Raw genomic sequence first — 14,278 nt, forward strand, 5'->3', positions numbered from 1 at the left:
CTCTGATGAACAATTTCTTCTCTTTAATTACATTGTTTTTGTCCAGTACACTCGTGCATTATATTGTATACGCTTACAACTCCAGTCTTTGCCCAGGCACATTGCTAACTAGGTGAGGAATCACTATATACCTAGTGACTCGAAAGACCTCTTTAAAGAAAAAAAAACAACTTGCATACATCAAAACCTAACAGTAGTAGTAGGTATATAAATACTGACAAAATTTGGAAAGACATATATAATAGTTGAATATTTGTAAATCCCTTTTGCCCAACATTGCATCATAAGACACCAGCTGGGTTTGTGATCCTTGTATAAATATCACCATATTCTGGCTGAGTAGAAGACTTGGTTTTTCTCCTGAACCCTAACTGAGCGAAAAAGGCAAGTCTTTTAGCACACTGACCCATGCACATTAAACTTTCATGCTAACTCACACAAACCATGTCTAACTGTAACACCTGACTCATTCACTACTAACCAGAAACAACTGAACACCAAACAGATACTCTCAAACAATGACTCTTCCAGTCTGATTGTAAACCTTCCCATATCTGCATAAAATTGTGCCCAAATTCAGAATGAGCGACGATGCCATGACAGTGTTGGTAGGGACACTGAAAATTGTAATAATTTAGTAGCAGAAACATGGAACACAAGATGGGTTGACAGATCAATTCCCTGTATTCGCTTGAAGACATGCTGACGGCTGTAACTAGGTTTCATCCGTTTGGTAGTTCAGTTAATGAAGGTGGTCTGTTTGTCAGATAGTCTTGAACTTGCATGCAAGATACATTTTCTTTCTGTAAAATATATATTTTTCTGTCTCTCCACAGGTAAAGCAAAAGGAAAATGATATTGCACTAAAATGTTTCCAGAGAGTGGTGACATCTCTTGATTCGCTGGGCTGGGAGGAGAGGCAGTTTGCCCTTGTGAAGGGGTTGCTGGCTGGCAATGTTTTTGACTGGGGTGCAAAAGCTGTCTCAGAGTAGGTGATAAAAAGTTTCAAAACCAGTCAGTTTTCATCTTTCTCCTTTATTTATGTGTGCTGCTCATAGATTTGACAATGTTGTTACTCTGGCTATGTGTGCAAAGTTTGCTGAGGCAAAAAAAAGTTTGTTTTTTGAATCACATTTATGTACTTTTCATATTTAGACCTATTAATTACATTAAAGTAGGCTCTGGTTTCCTTTCCTAGAGTTATGTTGCCCTGAAGAAGAGAACATTTTCTGCTCTATTGTGAATCAGTTCTTATTAACACTAGCAGTTTAAATAATATTGAAACTTCTGAGGTGCAAGTCTTGTTAAGTGTAGAACACCTCTACCTCACTGGACCAGACCTCTGTAACCTCCAGTCTGTAGCATGTGTATCTTTAGATCTCATTCTTTGAACACTACTGCCGTACAGTGCTGAATGCATATGTTACAGGGTTTTTTGTGTCTGAGTATATGTTTTGGTTTCAAGGCTTCTTTTGATCCCTCCGTGAAACCCACAAATCTCCATGACAAAGGTTCAGTTTTTTCCCCCAAGTGTTACCATGGTCAACCATCATCAGACTTGTAGTCTTTGCTTTCCGAGAGACCATGAGACATCAAGTTGTTTGGCCTAGCAGATCTATAAAATTATTCAATTAAATTCAAATGAGAACTTGATGGGAACCTTAGATAATAGAGTACCAAGGCCCTACTGAACCACCAACTGCCCTTGTTACTGAGATATCAAGGGAATCTACCCTGAAGAAGAAAGTCAGTCTGGTATGCCGGTGGGTCAAAGGCATTGGAGCCCAGAAACCCTGTTCACAGTGGGCTGCATCTATGATGAGGAAAAGTCTTTAGGGGCCCATGTGAAGCCTGCAGTCATAACAAAGATGACACTGAAGACCCATATACCTCAAATACCATCTTAGGACCATCACTAGGGGGTCCAGCCTCAACAAGAATCTCATAGTCTGGGCAAGCAACTGTCTCAAGAAAGCTAGACTTTGAGAAACGAGACTGTTCCCAAGAAGCTTCAAAAGACTGCTCCACCTATTCCCACTGAGAAAGACTATTTAACCTGTGAAGAAACCTTAAGCAATGGGCTCTGATGCTCAAACCGATACCACGCCTTCTTGGTGCCTAACTGCTCCTATGGACATCTGAGTTAGCTCTGATGTCTGCACAGAAACTTGTTTTGTTTCCGGTTATTATACTGAGCTGCCTCTCACTGATCATCAAAAGCCTGATATTAAGCAAACAAAAATCTACATTCAGTCTCAGAAAATTAATATTTGAGGAGGATATATCTGAGGAGCTGTACATTTCCTATATTAAAGAAATGTAGACAGAAGGATATCAACACTGATTCTCAGCCTCCATCTAGTCTTATGTTTCCACTGTCACAGCCACCACAACCTTCACTACTGCACACAACACGCACTAACTCAGATTAGAGAGCTAAGTGTAACCCACAGGACCCAAAGATGAGCCTATTCCTACTGATGATGGAGAGGATCCATGACGGCATTGCAGTGTGAATCCTGAGGATGACACCAGCTTTGAGTTCTACCCAGTGAAAGCTTCTACTCCTGATGACACAGCTGCATACCATGCAGTCATTCATAGGGCGGCAACTTCCCTGTAGATACTCTTTCCAACAAAGGAGCAGTTATCCAGTTTCTGCTTATACTAAAAAGAATGACTAGTACGTGGAAAATCATTTTAAAGGGATGGTCAAAGCATGGTGGAAACGCCTAGACTAGAAAAGAAACATAAACTGCATCTGTTTGCTCACTCTGCATCAAGGGTCATATGCTACCTGATCCCCTAGTTGTGTATTTCTCTAGGAAGCAGGCCGTTGCCAAGGGACATGGAAATGCTCTCCTCCAGATAAGAAGAGCCTCAAGATTGATGTGGCAGGAAAACTAGTTGTGTATTGGCAGCAATAATGCGGTGCATTTCCAATTCTGTAGGCCTCTTCTCAAGGGGGGCTACCACTGGAAGAAGATAGAGTAGCCTGTGAAACATTTGCCCAAAGCTTACTAAAAGTGTTCCAAGGAAATGATACAAGAAGGCAGAATAATATCCATCACTAGCATTCCATGAGCTTTGGATGTGGCAGTCAGTCTTTAGAGATATGAATACTAGTGTCATCCTAAGAAGACATTCATGGCTGTGGGTGTGAGGATGTTGTCATGAAGTTCAGCAGCACCTCATCACTATCCCTTTTGATGGGGAATGCGTATTTGTCTCACAAATGAACACCATATTAGAAAAAGTAACGAAAGGACTCTGGCACAGCGAAGGCCATGGGGGCACTCCAAACTCCAATCAGGATGTTTGTGGTGCCAACAGGTGAGAGGTGGTGCAACGCTGTGGCAAATCCACATCATTCTGGCTTTAAATGACTTCAGCCGCAGAAGAAAGGGCACAGGCTGCCAAGGAAACGGATCTCTGCCCCCCAAGCTGTGACTTGCCCTTCATTACCTGTCGAGGGTAGGATCAAGTGACTCTTCCACAATGGAATAAAATAAGCTCAGACAAATGGGCCCTGAAAATTATTCAACAAGGATACTGCTTCGGGTTTTACACCACACCACCAAATGTTTCACTCAGGGTCGCACAACTAGAAGTATCAAAGAATGCTGCATGAAGTTAAGCAAGCACTTCTAAATAAGGGTGCTTTATAATTGATTTCTCCACACCAAAGGAGTCGAGAGGGATACTTTCTATACTTTGCTGTCACAAAGAAAGACAGGACATCAGGCAAATCCTACGCCTTAGACCGTTAACCTGTTACATATTTCTGGAATATTTCAGGATGCACACATTGCACCACATCATTCTGTTGCTGTGAACTGGAGAAGAGAAGAGTCTGAATTTTAATATGCAGTATTAACCCAAATCTTGTGTTACCATCTAACCTGCCAGACCCTGAAATTCTGCACCTAATTTGTTGCAAAAATTCAGGTTTTGTTTTAACAGGTGTTAATGATGTATGGTTTTGCGATTTAAAACAAAAAAATAATAATTGATGACACTGTCTTCCAGCAAACACTTTCTTTATTTTGTTCTTGCAGAGTCCTTGAAACAGAGTCACAGTTCGGGTTCGAAGAGGCAAAGATGAAACTGCAAGGTAAGATGATGACAACTGGAATGTTGAAAGAATCCAGCGCTGAAAAGCTTGAGAATTTAGGATCAGTATTATTTGTTGATTTAATTTATCTGTCTTTATAGCTAACTTGGAAGGTGTAGGCAGAGTTATGAAACTGCTGAAGACACATAGCAGTTCCACACCTCTACGACTTTACCGCAAATGTGACACTGACTCAGCTAACAGACAGCAGAGCTGTCTGGTCATGAAAGACTCATTGTTAAAATTCAGTGGACTTACAAGCCTCCCACTGCTTACCATTGGTTAGCTTTGTCACTCTCATTTGCTTACTTCTTATTCAGAGGCTTGCTTTCCTCTTCTAGTGTTTGTCTCCTCCCCGGAACACAGCCTCCCTGCTTTGATTGGTCTACATGTAGCCTTTTGTTGCTGACAGTTAGGGAACTACTTTCATACCCTCCTCGGTGTTTTGATTTACTCCTGCTGAGTTATTGGGCTGACAGTCTCATTGGGATGCTCCTTCTCTCTAGGAGTGGTACTGAAACCCAAGAGGACTGTGAGCAGCATTGCCAGCATCCACATATTTAAATTTTCACTCTATACTGAAGAAGGCCAAATAACCTAAAACATGTCTAGAGATACACAGCACTGGCCACACCGTACAATGGTGACAACGAAATACTTTAAACTGAATCGACTGTTATCCATGCACTACGTTTACCACAATACATGTAGGCTAATTGTGTGTTGGTATGGCAGGCAGTGTGCTCTCTCCTCCTTTTCTGATTGGCCTCTTGCTGAGTTGCTGGACTGACAAGGTCTTGGATGCACCTGTTTTCCGGGAGTGAGAAGACTGTGAGCAGCATTGCCAGCACTCATACATTTAATTGTTACTCTCTACAGGAGGAGGACAAATATCCTGAAACATGTGTCTAGAGATGAGCAGCACTAATTGCTCCAACAATGAGTTTTGATTCAATTTAGTGTTATTATACACTGCATTTACCAGAGTGCCTCGGGGTGAATTGTGTGTTGGTATGCTAGGCAGCATGCTCCCTTCCTGATTTCCGAAGTAGCTGATACTTTGCTAGATTTTACCGAAATTCAGAACATGTTGCTGACTGCTCACCCAGTTTTGAAGTTTATTTCAATTATTGTGCATGCACAAACATACAGCCAACTTGAAGGCACAAACTAGAAGATCAATTGTACTGTGGTATTATTTATTACTGTGGAATGATCCTATCATCTGTAAACATTTAAACACATTCTATTTAACACAATCCCCACATCTGGTATGATTTTTCTTTTTTTTAAACCAGTCCAGAACATTTGTGCATGAACAAAAATGATTTTGTTGTTGAAAATTGTGTGGAAAAACACGTTTTGGAAGTTGTATTATGTCTTTGTAGTGGTGGCTGATGTTAGCAAGGTGAATTTTTGGGCGGTTTTGTGTCAGCAGGTGCGGAACACCCTCTTCAGTGGGCTATTCTTTGCAGGGTTACCTGGAAAGAACATAACTTTCAAAGGTTTGTTTGAATAGCTCAGTTTTCAAGAACTTAAAGATTAACAGAGTCATTTAGTTTTGGACTGGTGGCAGGCCACTTCAGTAGAGGTACTGGTTTCTGCTCCTCTAGGCTCTAGTAAGAGATCTCTGCCTTCATGAAAGAAACTGTAAAAATCGAACAATATAGCATACGTTGTCGACAGCCAGGGTAATACACACCATGATAAGCCGCAGATCCTGGGCATCTTCTACACACACGCTATACTATTCTAAATAAAACCCAGGAAAACCCCCACCACTCGTCCATGGGCTAGTACTTGCATGACACTGCAGTAGGCTGGCTAACGCTGGCACATCGTCAGTTGTTGTCTCAGCCTTTCACACTGGACAAACTCAAGGAGGTCATTTCTGGCTTGCTGACTTACATAACACAGGATCAAATGGATTTCTAGTCTAATTCTATAAGCGCTGTCAAGTTCTTATAGTCCCACACTAACACTGTTTGAAGAATCATGTGCAAACCGTAGGCTCCCCTGACCCTATGCGAAGCCATCTTAGTCACACTGCTAAAGTCAGAGAAACTACCACAATATTCTGATTAATATTGTGTGCTAACCTTCGTGAATTGCAGCAACAAAATCTTAGCCAAATTAATAGTGAACCTCCTAAATCTTCTGCTCCCAGCTCTTGTGAGGCCAGACCAGGCTAAGTGCGTACCCGGCCTATCCACCGCCCACAACCTGCAGAACCTATTTGTCCTCCTGCAGGATCCTGACCAAGATCTAGATGCTGTTCCAGTTTTCCTGGACACCTCTAAGACAATCTGTTCCCTGGAGTGGAACTGTCTATTCTCTGTTCTTGCCCAAAGGGGTCCAGAGTGGATAAAGTTACTATATGCTGCACCCACTATTGCCAGAATACGTATTAACAGCTTCTCAGCTCCCTTCACCATATTGATAGGCACTAGTCAGGGGTTACCCCTCTTCCCGATCCTCTTTGCCCTATCCCTTGAACCCCCTGCCCTATCCCTTAAACCCCCTGCAGCAAAACTGCACCATCACTACACGAAATACGCCGTGTGATACTTGTCCCAACACATTCTCATCTTATTTTAGGCAGATAGATGGCACGACCCTATACTTGAGAAATCTTAGCACAAGACTCTACAAGATACTTTGTGAGTACCTGCATTTTGGGATATTCTCCGGTATCATTTCCAACTGGAGTAAAACCAAATTCTTTCCACTGACAGAGAATTCATGCCATTTCGCCCCAGACTACCCCCTGGAGAGGTGTGAAGATTTTATGAAGTACCTTATGGTTTGAGTGAACAGAGATATGGATGTCATATTAAGGGAGAAATATGGTCAGATACTCTGTAAAATGGTGGGCCAGATACCCTGTTGGATATTTCTCCTGCTATCACTGGCGGGTAGAATCAGCCTTATTAAAATGGTACTTCTCCCCAGACTCCTTTACCTATTTATCACCATCCCTCTACCGCGCACACAGTGACTTCTCAGGCAAATCTGTACCCAGTTCTTAAAGTTAGCTTGGGCTAACAAGCAACTCCAGATCATATAGGAGGCCCTCACTCTTCCCTTTCACATTGGAGGATTCGAGGCCCCAGACCTATACTACCTGTGCACCCAGACCCACTTTGCCTTCACCTTGATGCTTTCATTCAAAACAATGCAGTTGAAAGAGGCACGGGTCATCAACTCCCACTGTGTACCCTACTTGGGGACTCTTCCCCCATTCTACTCCCTATGTATGCCCACCACAGAATGCACCTCCAAAGCTAAGCGGATGACTGGGAGCCTCTTTATGCCCCACTCCTCTGTCTGCACCCACAGATCCCAGTCACTCATGAACCAAAAGCAGTCACCTAACTATCTCACAAAGGGCTCTCCAAATGTGGGTACCTCTAACTTGATCAAAAGGTAAAACACAGAAAGAGTTCCTGGGCGCGGCCCCATACACTTCCGTTGATGTTTTCTTGTACTGCAGGATCCAAGGAACACTCTGGACATGTCACAGACTTCCCAGCAGAACCCTCACCCTGCTGCATGGTGGAGTCACTTCTCGTAGGCCCATCCATGAAGCAACCCATTTGCAACTGTACCGGGCTGCTCTGGAGGACACTTGCCAAAGAATACACTACACGCACATGATGGGAAGAGGTGACTTGAACTGGTGGACCGTATGTGGTGGTTCTGCAGCGCGCAGACAGGCCTGGTGCCCTCTAGCAGGAGGCGTCACATCATACATGATAAATTCCTACAGGGAGTGTATTATACCCCTTCCACATTGCTCAGACAGAACGTCAGATTACGATCTTGGCGGATGGGATATTCCGTCACAAACGTGATGGATATCCTGTCCGCTGTATTACAAGTTCCATTATATCCTATTGAACTTGTAAAAAGTCAGGTGGGATATCTGTCACATTTGTGGCGGAGTATCCAATCTGTCAATCTCATAATCTGTCCCTAAGGCTGTGCAAGGCTTTCAACTGTACACGCTGTGGCCTTCCAAAGGAATCTTCTTTTATCTGACATGGTCCTGTGGCGCTGTTCAGACATTCTAGAACAAGGTGCCGTCCACCCTTTCCTCTGTGATTTTGCACAATGTGTCTAGGGACACAAGGGTAGCATTGCTAACGTGGGTGTGGGACATTCCAGTGACGCACAAGATATCAAGCCCTTGCACTACTAATGGCAAAGCAACTGATAGCATGCAGCTGGGGGCGTGGGAAATTGCCCAAATGTAAGGCATGGCTGGACTCACTTATCTGTTGTAATGAGTAGCTAGATATCTACACCATGCTTCTGCTGCCATCCTCCAAAGTCACAGCATGCTGCTGCAGCCGCACATAGCGTCAAAGGACCATTGTACTGGATTGACATACTTACAGACTTCCTTCTGTGCACTCCACATAACTATTGCCTAGGGATTACTGCTTATCGTGATGTATTTACAGGGTCTCTGTTTCTTGTACTGTATGCTTTTCCCTGTTTATAACACTGAAAATTTAAATAAAAAAAAGAAACTGTAAAAAGCAACAACAGTGCTGTTGGAGTGTCGGAAAGAAATACTTTTGTATTTATTCTCAGAGGCTATTTCTTGTGTCCTCGTGATGTGAGTAATCACTAAAGAATAATTTGTAGCAATCAATTTGAATATTCTCCCAAAAGAGTGAATCGTGTATTCTTTCAAATCAAATTATATCAATAACTACATATAGGTGCTCCCTGAGAAGTGAAGTAGCACAATGCTTGTATGGTCTGAAATTATTGAAAGCAATATATACAAAATTATAAGGCCTGGTACAATCAGTGCCGGAATTCCATGGAGGGCAATGATACATTTGTGGGTTTTGCTGCTATGCGGTATTACAGTCCAGGCTAATTTGTGTAAAGCACCAACGTTTCGACCCACTGGAACTTGTGCATCTCCAACAAGACAGACAATGGATGCACACAGTATGGTTAAAAAATGCAATCTTTACCTATGAATAGTATTGTAAATAACACTTTGAGAAGATCTCACCTTAACTTGGTGGAGAAGTTTTACTTGTAGAAAGTACTGGAAGGCGCAATATATTCAGGGCCACCAGAATTATGCAGAGCCCAAATTATACGGTTTGGTCGATTTTAATTATGCAGCAAGAAAAGGCAAATTATGCTGCACATTTTGTGATAGTATTACTTTATTAGTTTGTCATAGTTACATATGCTAACCCTGTCTGGGCAAACATTTAACCTCATAGTACAGAGTTCACTTTCAAGTATTGCGAAAAGTAGCAGAGAGGTGACCAGTCAACCTTTGTGAATGAATGATATTCCACTTTGCTGCAATATGGACAGCTACATTTTTAGTAACTTGATCCATTTGAGCTAGAAACAAGATAGTTTTTGTTAGAGTCTACAGATTATGCATCAGATGATTGACTGTGGCACATACATCAAATACATTTTTTATTAAAGTACCCCTGAATATAGTCACCTCTGGAAAAAATGGCAAAATACATAAACATTTGTACCTGGAAACAATTCTAAAAAGGGCGGATAAAAAAAAAAAAAGGCTCAGCCAACCCAAAAGATATCTGGTCTTGGGCAAGCCTAATGGTAGTTCTGTCATACCCAGCAGTTGGTACTGTATGAAGACTGACTGGGATGACTTGGAGCTCGAAAGGAGGAATGCTCCAGAGCACTTTTAACTTGAATAGATTCAGAGAGGCCTGACAGCAGGCTCTCCCCATATGTCAACAGATGGAACTGCCAGGTTCCAAAGACATTGACACAAGGCTTCTGTATTGCCATGAGCCCCAAAGTGGCCAGTTAAAAGCGTCTAGCTCATAAGGAAGCAGCTATGGGTGGGATTGTACCACAGAGCACAAATTTGTGTGAGCCTACCACACTATGCTGAGTGGTTGAGGAGAAGGAGAGATTGAGGAGAAGGTTGTTGTGGGTATCTTGAGTCCTCATCTAGGCCAGACCATAAAGGCAATATACCCCTCCCCCCCCCGAGGACACTGAAAAAAGCTGCATATTGCTCTTTGTGTGCAAGCCAGCTTTACGGACCCCAAACTGCACTTGGCCTCATGCAGCTAGAATCTCCATGTGGGGTTATTGTGCCTCTGGTTTTAGAGTATTATAAATACTACAAAAATACATCAACTACATGTAGTGCAACTTCTTCTGTTGGTTGTTGATTAGTCTATAATCTAGCTATTTTGCCCTTTATTAAAGGAGGCAGTACAACAAACAACTGGGACAGAAAATTGCAAAGTCAATAGATCTTTCTTATGAAACCTATAGATGTTTTACCAGATCCTTTGGTACTGTGGCGATCTCTTGAAGATTTTTCATAAAGTGAAAGAAAATAATTCAAAGATGGCCACACTTGACACGGAGACCAACCCTAGGCTGCAGATATCTAAACCAGTTCATACAAACTCAACACTTCAAAATTACAATGCTACAAGAAGGAATCCCGCTCCTAAGGAAGAGCAATTACTTGACCACCCTAGACCTAAAGGACACCTACCTGCACATACCAATGAACCAGAGGCACAAGAGGTACCTCAGATTTGTCCTGGACAAGGTACACTGCCAATTCAGAGTGCTACCCTTTGGCATAAATTTATAACCTAGTGTGTTTACGAAATGCCTAGTGGTAGTGGCAGCCCATCTGAGAAGACAGGTTATACAAGTCTACCCATACCTGGACAATTGGTTGGTAAAGGCAAAATCAAAACAAAAATGCCACCATGACATGTAAACCATTGTCAACATGCTACAGTGTCTCTTGTTTACCGTAAATCACAAGAAATTATCCCAGATCTCTACACACAGATCAGCTGAAGGTATTCTTGAGAGCAACCCTGGATTCAAAAACAGCACAGTCTTAACCGGTCCGCAAGAGGGTGACTGAAAAAACAGAGCAAACCTGCCTGTACGAGAAGCTTCAGTCTCTGACATTGAGGACTGCTATGAAATTGAAGGGCATGATGGCAATATATATCCACCTCATACCACATGCAAGACTGCATTTGCGACCAATACATGAATGGATCTGCAGTGAATGGCCACAAGCAATGGGGAGCTGGGAGAATCTAGTGGTTGTTTAAATCAAGGTTCCAAAAGGAAGTAGAACAATGGATCCTGACAAATGTGAGGACAGGTAGATCTTTCAAGCTACCAACTGTCAGGGTGACCATAATAACAGACTCATCCCACAAGGTGTGTGGAAAACACATGGATAATCTGAAGGTCAGGGGACCATGGGGTTCTGCGGATGCCATGAAGCACATAAACTACCTGGAACTAAAGACTGTCTTCCTAGCAATAGAAGCATTCAAGGTGCATATAAACGGACACAGTGCTCATTCAAACCGACAACACAACAAAAAAATTATATCTCAACAAGCAGGAACAAAGTGTTTCCCGCTGTCAACTTATACAGGAGATATAGAAATGGGCACTCCAAAGCATGACCTTGGTAACAATACGCTTCCCAGGCACATAGAACACAGAGGCAAACAGATTGAGCAGACAAGAAAACCCTCCAATGAATGGGAAATAAAATAAGACGTATTGGGGAGCATATTAAATGCTGGGTACACCAAGCTTAGACCTTTTTGCAAGTTGAGAAAAAGCAAAATGCCAAGAAATCTCGTCCAGGCTCCCACACCACCAACCTGAGAGGAATGCCCTGTCGATAGATTGGTCAGGAAGATATGCATATGCCTTTCTACCGATTTTCCTGATCCCAAGGGTACTGGACAGGGCCAGACAACTAGGACGCATCACTCATACTCATCGTCCCTCAGTAGGCCACACAGATATCGTAGTCGGACCTACTGGAAATTTCAAAATGACAGATCATCCCAGTCAAAGTAACACAATATGTTCACTATGTAAAACAGAAGTGTGTGCCACCTAAAACCAGCAACACTCAACCAAGCAGAGTGGCTCTTGAATACCTAGGGATTGGACACCCACAGCTGCCCCCAGAAGAATGGAAAGCTTTAGAGCCTAGAAAGCCCAGCACTAGGACACGCTACACATACTAGTGAGTCAGATACATCCACTGGTCCAGAGACAAAAAGAAAATGGAGACAAGGCCAGAACAAGTATGGTACTAACATATTTCACCGGTCTTTTGGACAGCTGCCTAACCTATGCATCACTAAATGTCCACTTGGCTGCAATAGTCACATACACAAGAGTAACAAAGGGAACCGCCTCCGGAGGCTTTTCCGGTAGTGAAAAGATTTCTGGAGGCACAGTGTACTCTCACAGCTGATTCCACCACCATTTGAGCCAATGCACAAAACAGAGCTGAAGGTGTTAACCCGAAAAACTGCATTCCTATTAGTGTTCATGTCACTTCACAGAGCCTGCGAGCTTCAAGCCGTCACAATCCAGGAACCATATCTTCATATCTACAAGGACAAGTTTGTCTTGTGAACTATACCACCAGTTTCCCCCAAAGGTGGTATCACAATTTCAGGTGAAACAAAGCATCCAACTACTGACTTTTTCAAGGATCTAAGCCACAGGCAGAAAGGGCGCTACACACTTGGACGTGCACACAGACAATTTGGAAAGGGAACCAGCTCTTTGTCTCCTTTGCCAGGGCAATCAGGGACACACAGGAACGGAGAGGGATAATCATAAGATGGATAGTGGAAACTATCCAAACCTGCTTCAAAAGGGCAGGATTTTTTTTTACCCACGTGCCTCTGAGCACATTCAACCAGGAAGAAGGGTGCAACCCTAGCATTCCTGGCAAACACACCCTAGGCAACATCTGAATGGATGCAACTGTGGTCATTCCCACACATCTTCACAAAACACTTGTGTTGACATCCAGATAAACAAGAAGCACCGAGGGGACATAAACTGCTACAACACCTGTTTGCCAACTCAACCACATTTCAACCCAGCCTACCCAAGGAACTTAACACCACTATGTAATCAGATGCACAACCTGAATGCAAAATGGGATTCATGCTACAAAACAAAATTGTTACTTACCACCGAGTAGTTTGGCAGCCTGAAGACAGTACTGGATTCATATGCAACCCACCCTCCTCCGCGGAAATGTGAATCAAAAGCAAACGGGAGGTGAGCAATACTTAAGAAGAAAGAAAGTTCCAAATAACTTGTGCGGTTGAAGAAAAAAGAATCTGAAGATAGCAACCATGCACAGAAACTTTTGGGTGCCGCCTAACATCACACGGGGGATGGGCTTACCACCAAGTGGCGGTTGATGATGCCCACACAAAAAACAGAAGAGAGAAGAAGCAGAAAGCATAATTCCGGACCTAACCACTAGATGACAGAAGAGATCTTCAGGTTGCACAGCTACCCCTACTGATAAGTAATCATATGGTTCCAAGCTCAGCTGCATTAAGGTGCAGCTGGGACCTCCCCTTTTTCTCACCCCCCTTGACTTAGGGTACCATCCTCTGTTTACTGCAGAATGCTGTCTGTGACGTAATGCCTCCTCAACCCTGGTAGGAACTCTCAAGGACTTTTGGTCCCTCCTAGCACCCTTCTATAGGGCATCCTCTAAAAGTTCACTGGTCAGTCAGTGGATGGCCTAAATTCTGTACCTACGTAGTGTTGAGCCTCCTTCGGGTGCAAGTTCTGTTCCAAGAAATACTGTTTTCCCAATTCCGTGTGGAGCTGGCCATGTTGAAAAAGACAGTGCTCTTTTGGAATGTGGCAGTGGAGAATCCCTACAAATATATTCAGGCAGTACAAAGGGCTTACTGTTGCAGACTTCTATCTCTGACATTTTCCTCTTAGACTAGCATAATGTGGTCAATTGCGTTATTTATTTATGTTATGAAAGTTTCAGCTTGTGATATGCTTTTGCTTGAAGAAATAACATTTGTGCCTATTGTTACAAATACATTATTCGGAGGGATACTTATAACTGAAGATTCCTCACTGTATGAATCACTCCAGGAACCAGAGTGGAACTGAAAAACTCAAAATTAGCACCCTTGCATGCCAGTTGTGGGGCTCTGTGAGTCTGCGTCAATTCTGTTTGATTGAGGCCATATCCAGATCTTGACGTACCTATACTGAACCCATTGTGCTCCAATACAGTACCACTGCTGTGCAACCAGGCACCTACAGTACACCAGTTATTTGGTTCAG

At 42.9% G+C, this 14,278-nt stretch overlaps 1 protein-coding gene across 1 annotated transcript in view; it reads left to right on the forward strand.

Moving 5' to 3' along the window:
• PANK4 (pantothenate kinase 4 (inactive)) overlaps window positions 1-14,278 on the forward strand; it is a 362,653-nt gene that overhangs the window by 219,436 nt on the left and 128,939 nt on the right. The window contains exons 13-14 of the mRNA XM_069240981.1: window positions 837-988; window positions 4,059-4,114. Of these exons, the coding sequence (XP_069097082.1) occupies window positions 837-988; window positions 4,059-4,114 (208 nt within the window). The remainder of the gene's footprint in view (window positions 1-836; window positions 989-4,058; window positions 4,115-14,278) is intronic.

Source organism: Pleurodeles waltl, chromosome 6 (assembly GCF_031143425.1).
Source record: "Pleurodeles waltl isolate 20211129_DDA chromosome 6, aPleWal1.hap1.20221129, whole genome shotgun sequence".
In the NCBI taxonomy this organism is placed as follows: domain Eukaryota; kingdom Metazoa; phylum Chordata; class Amphibia; order Caudata; family Salamandridae; genus Pleurodeles; species Pleurodeles waltl.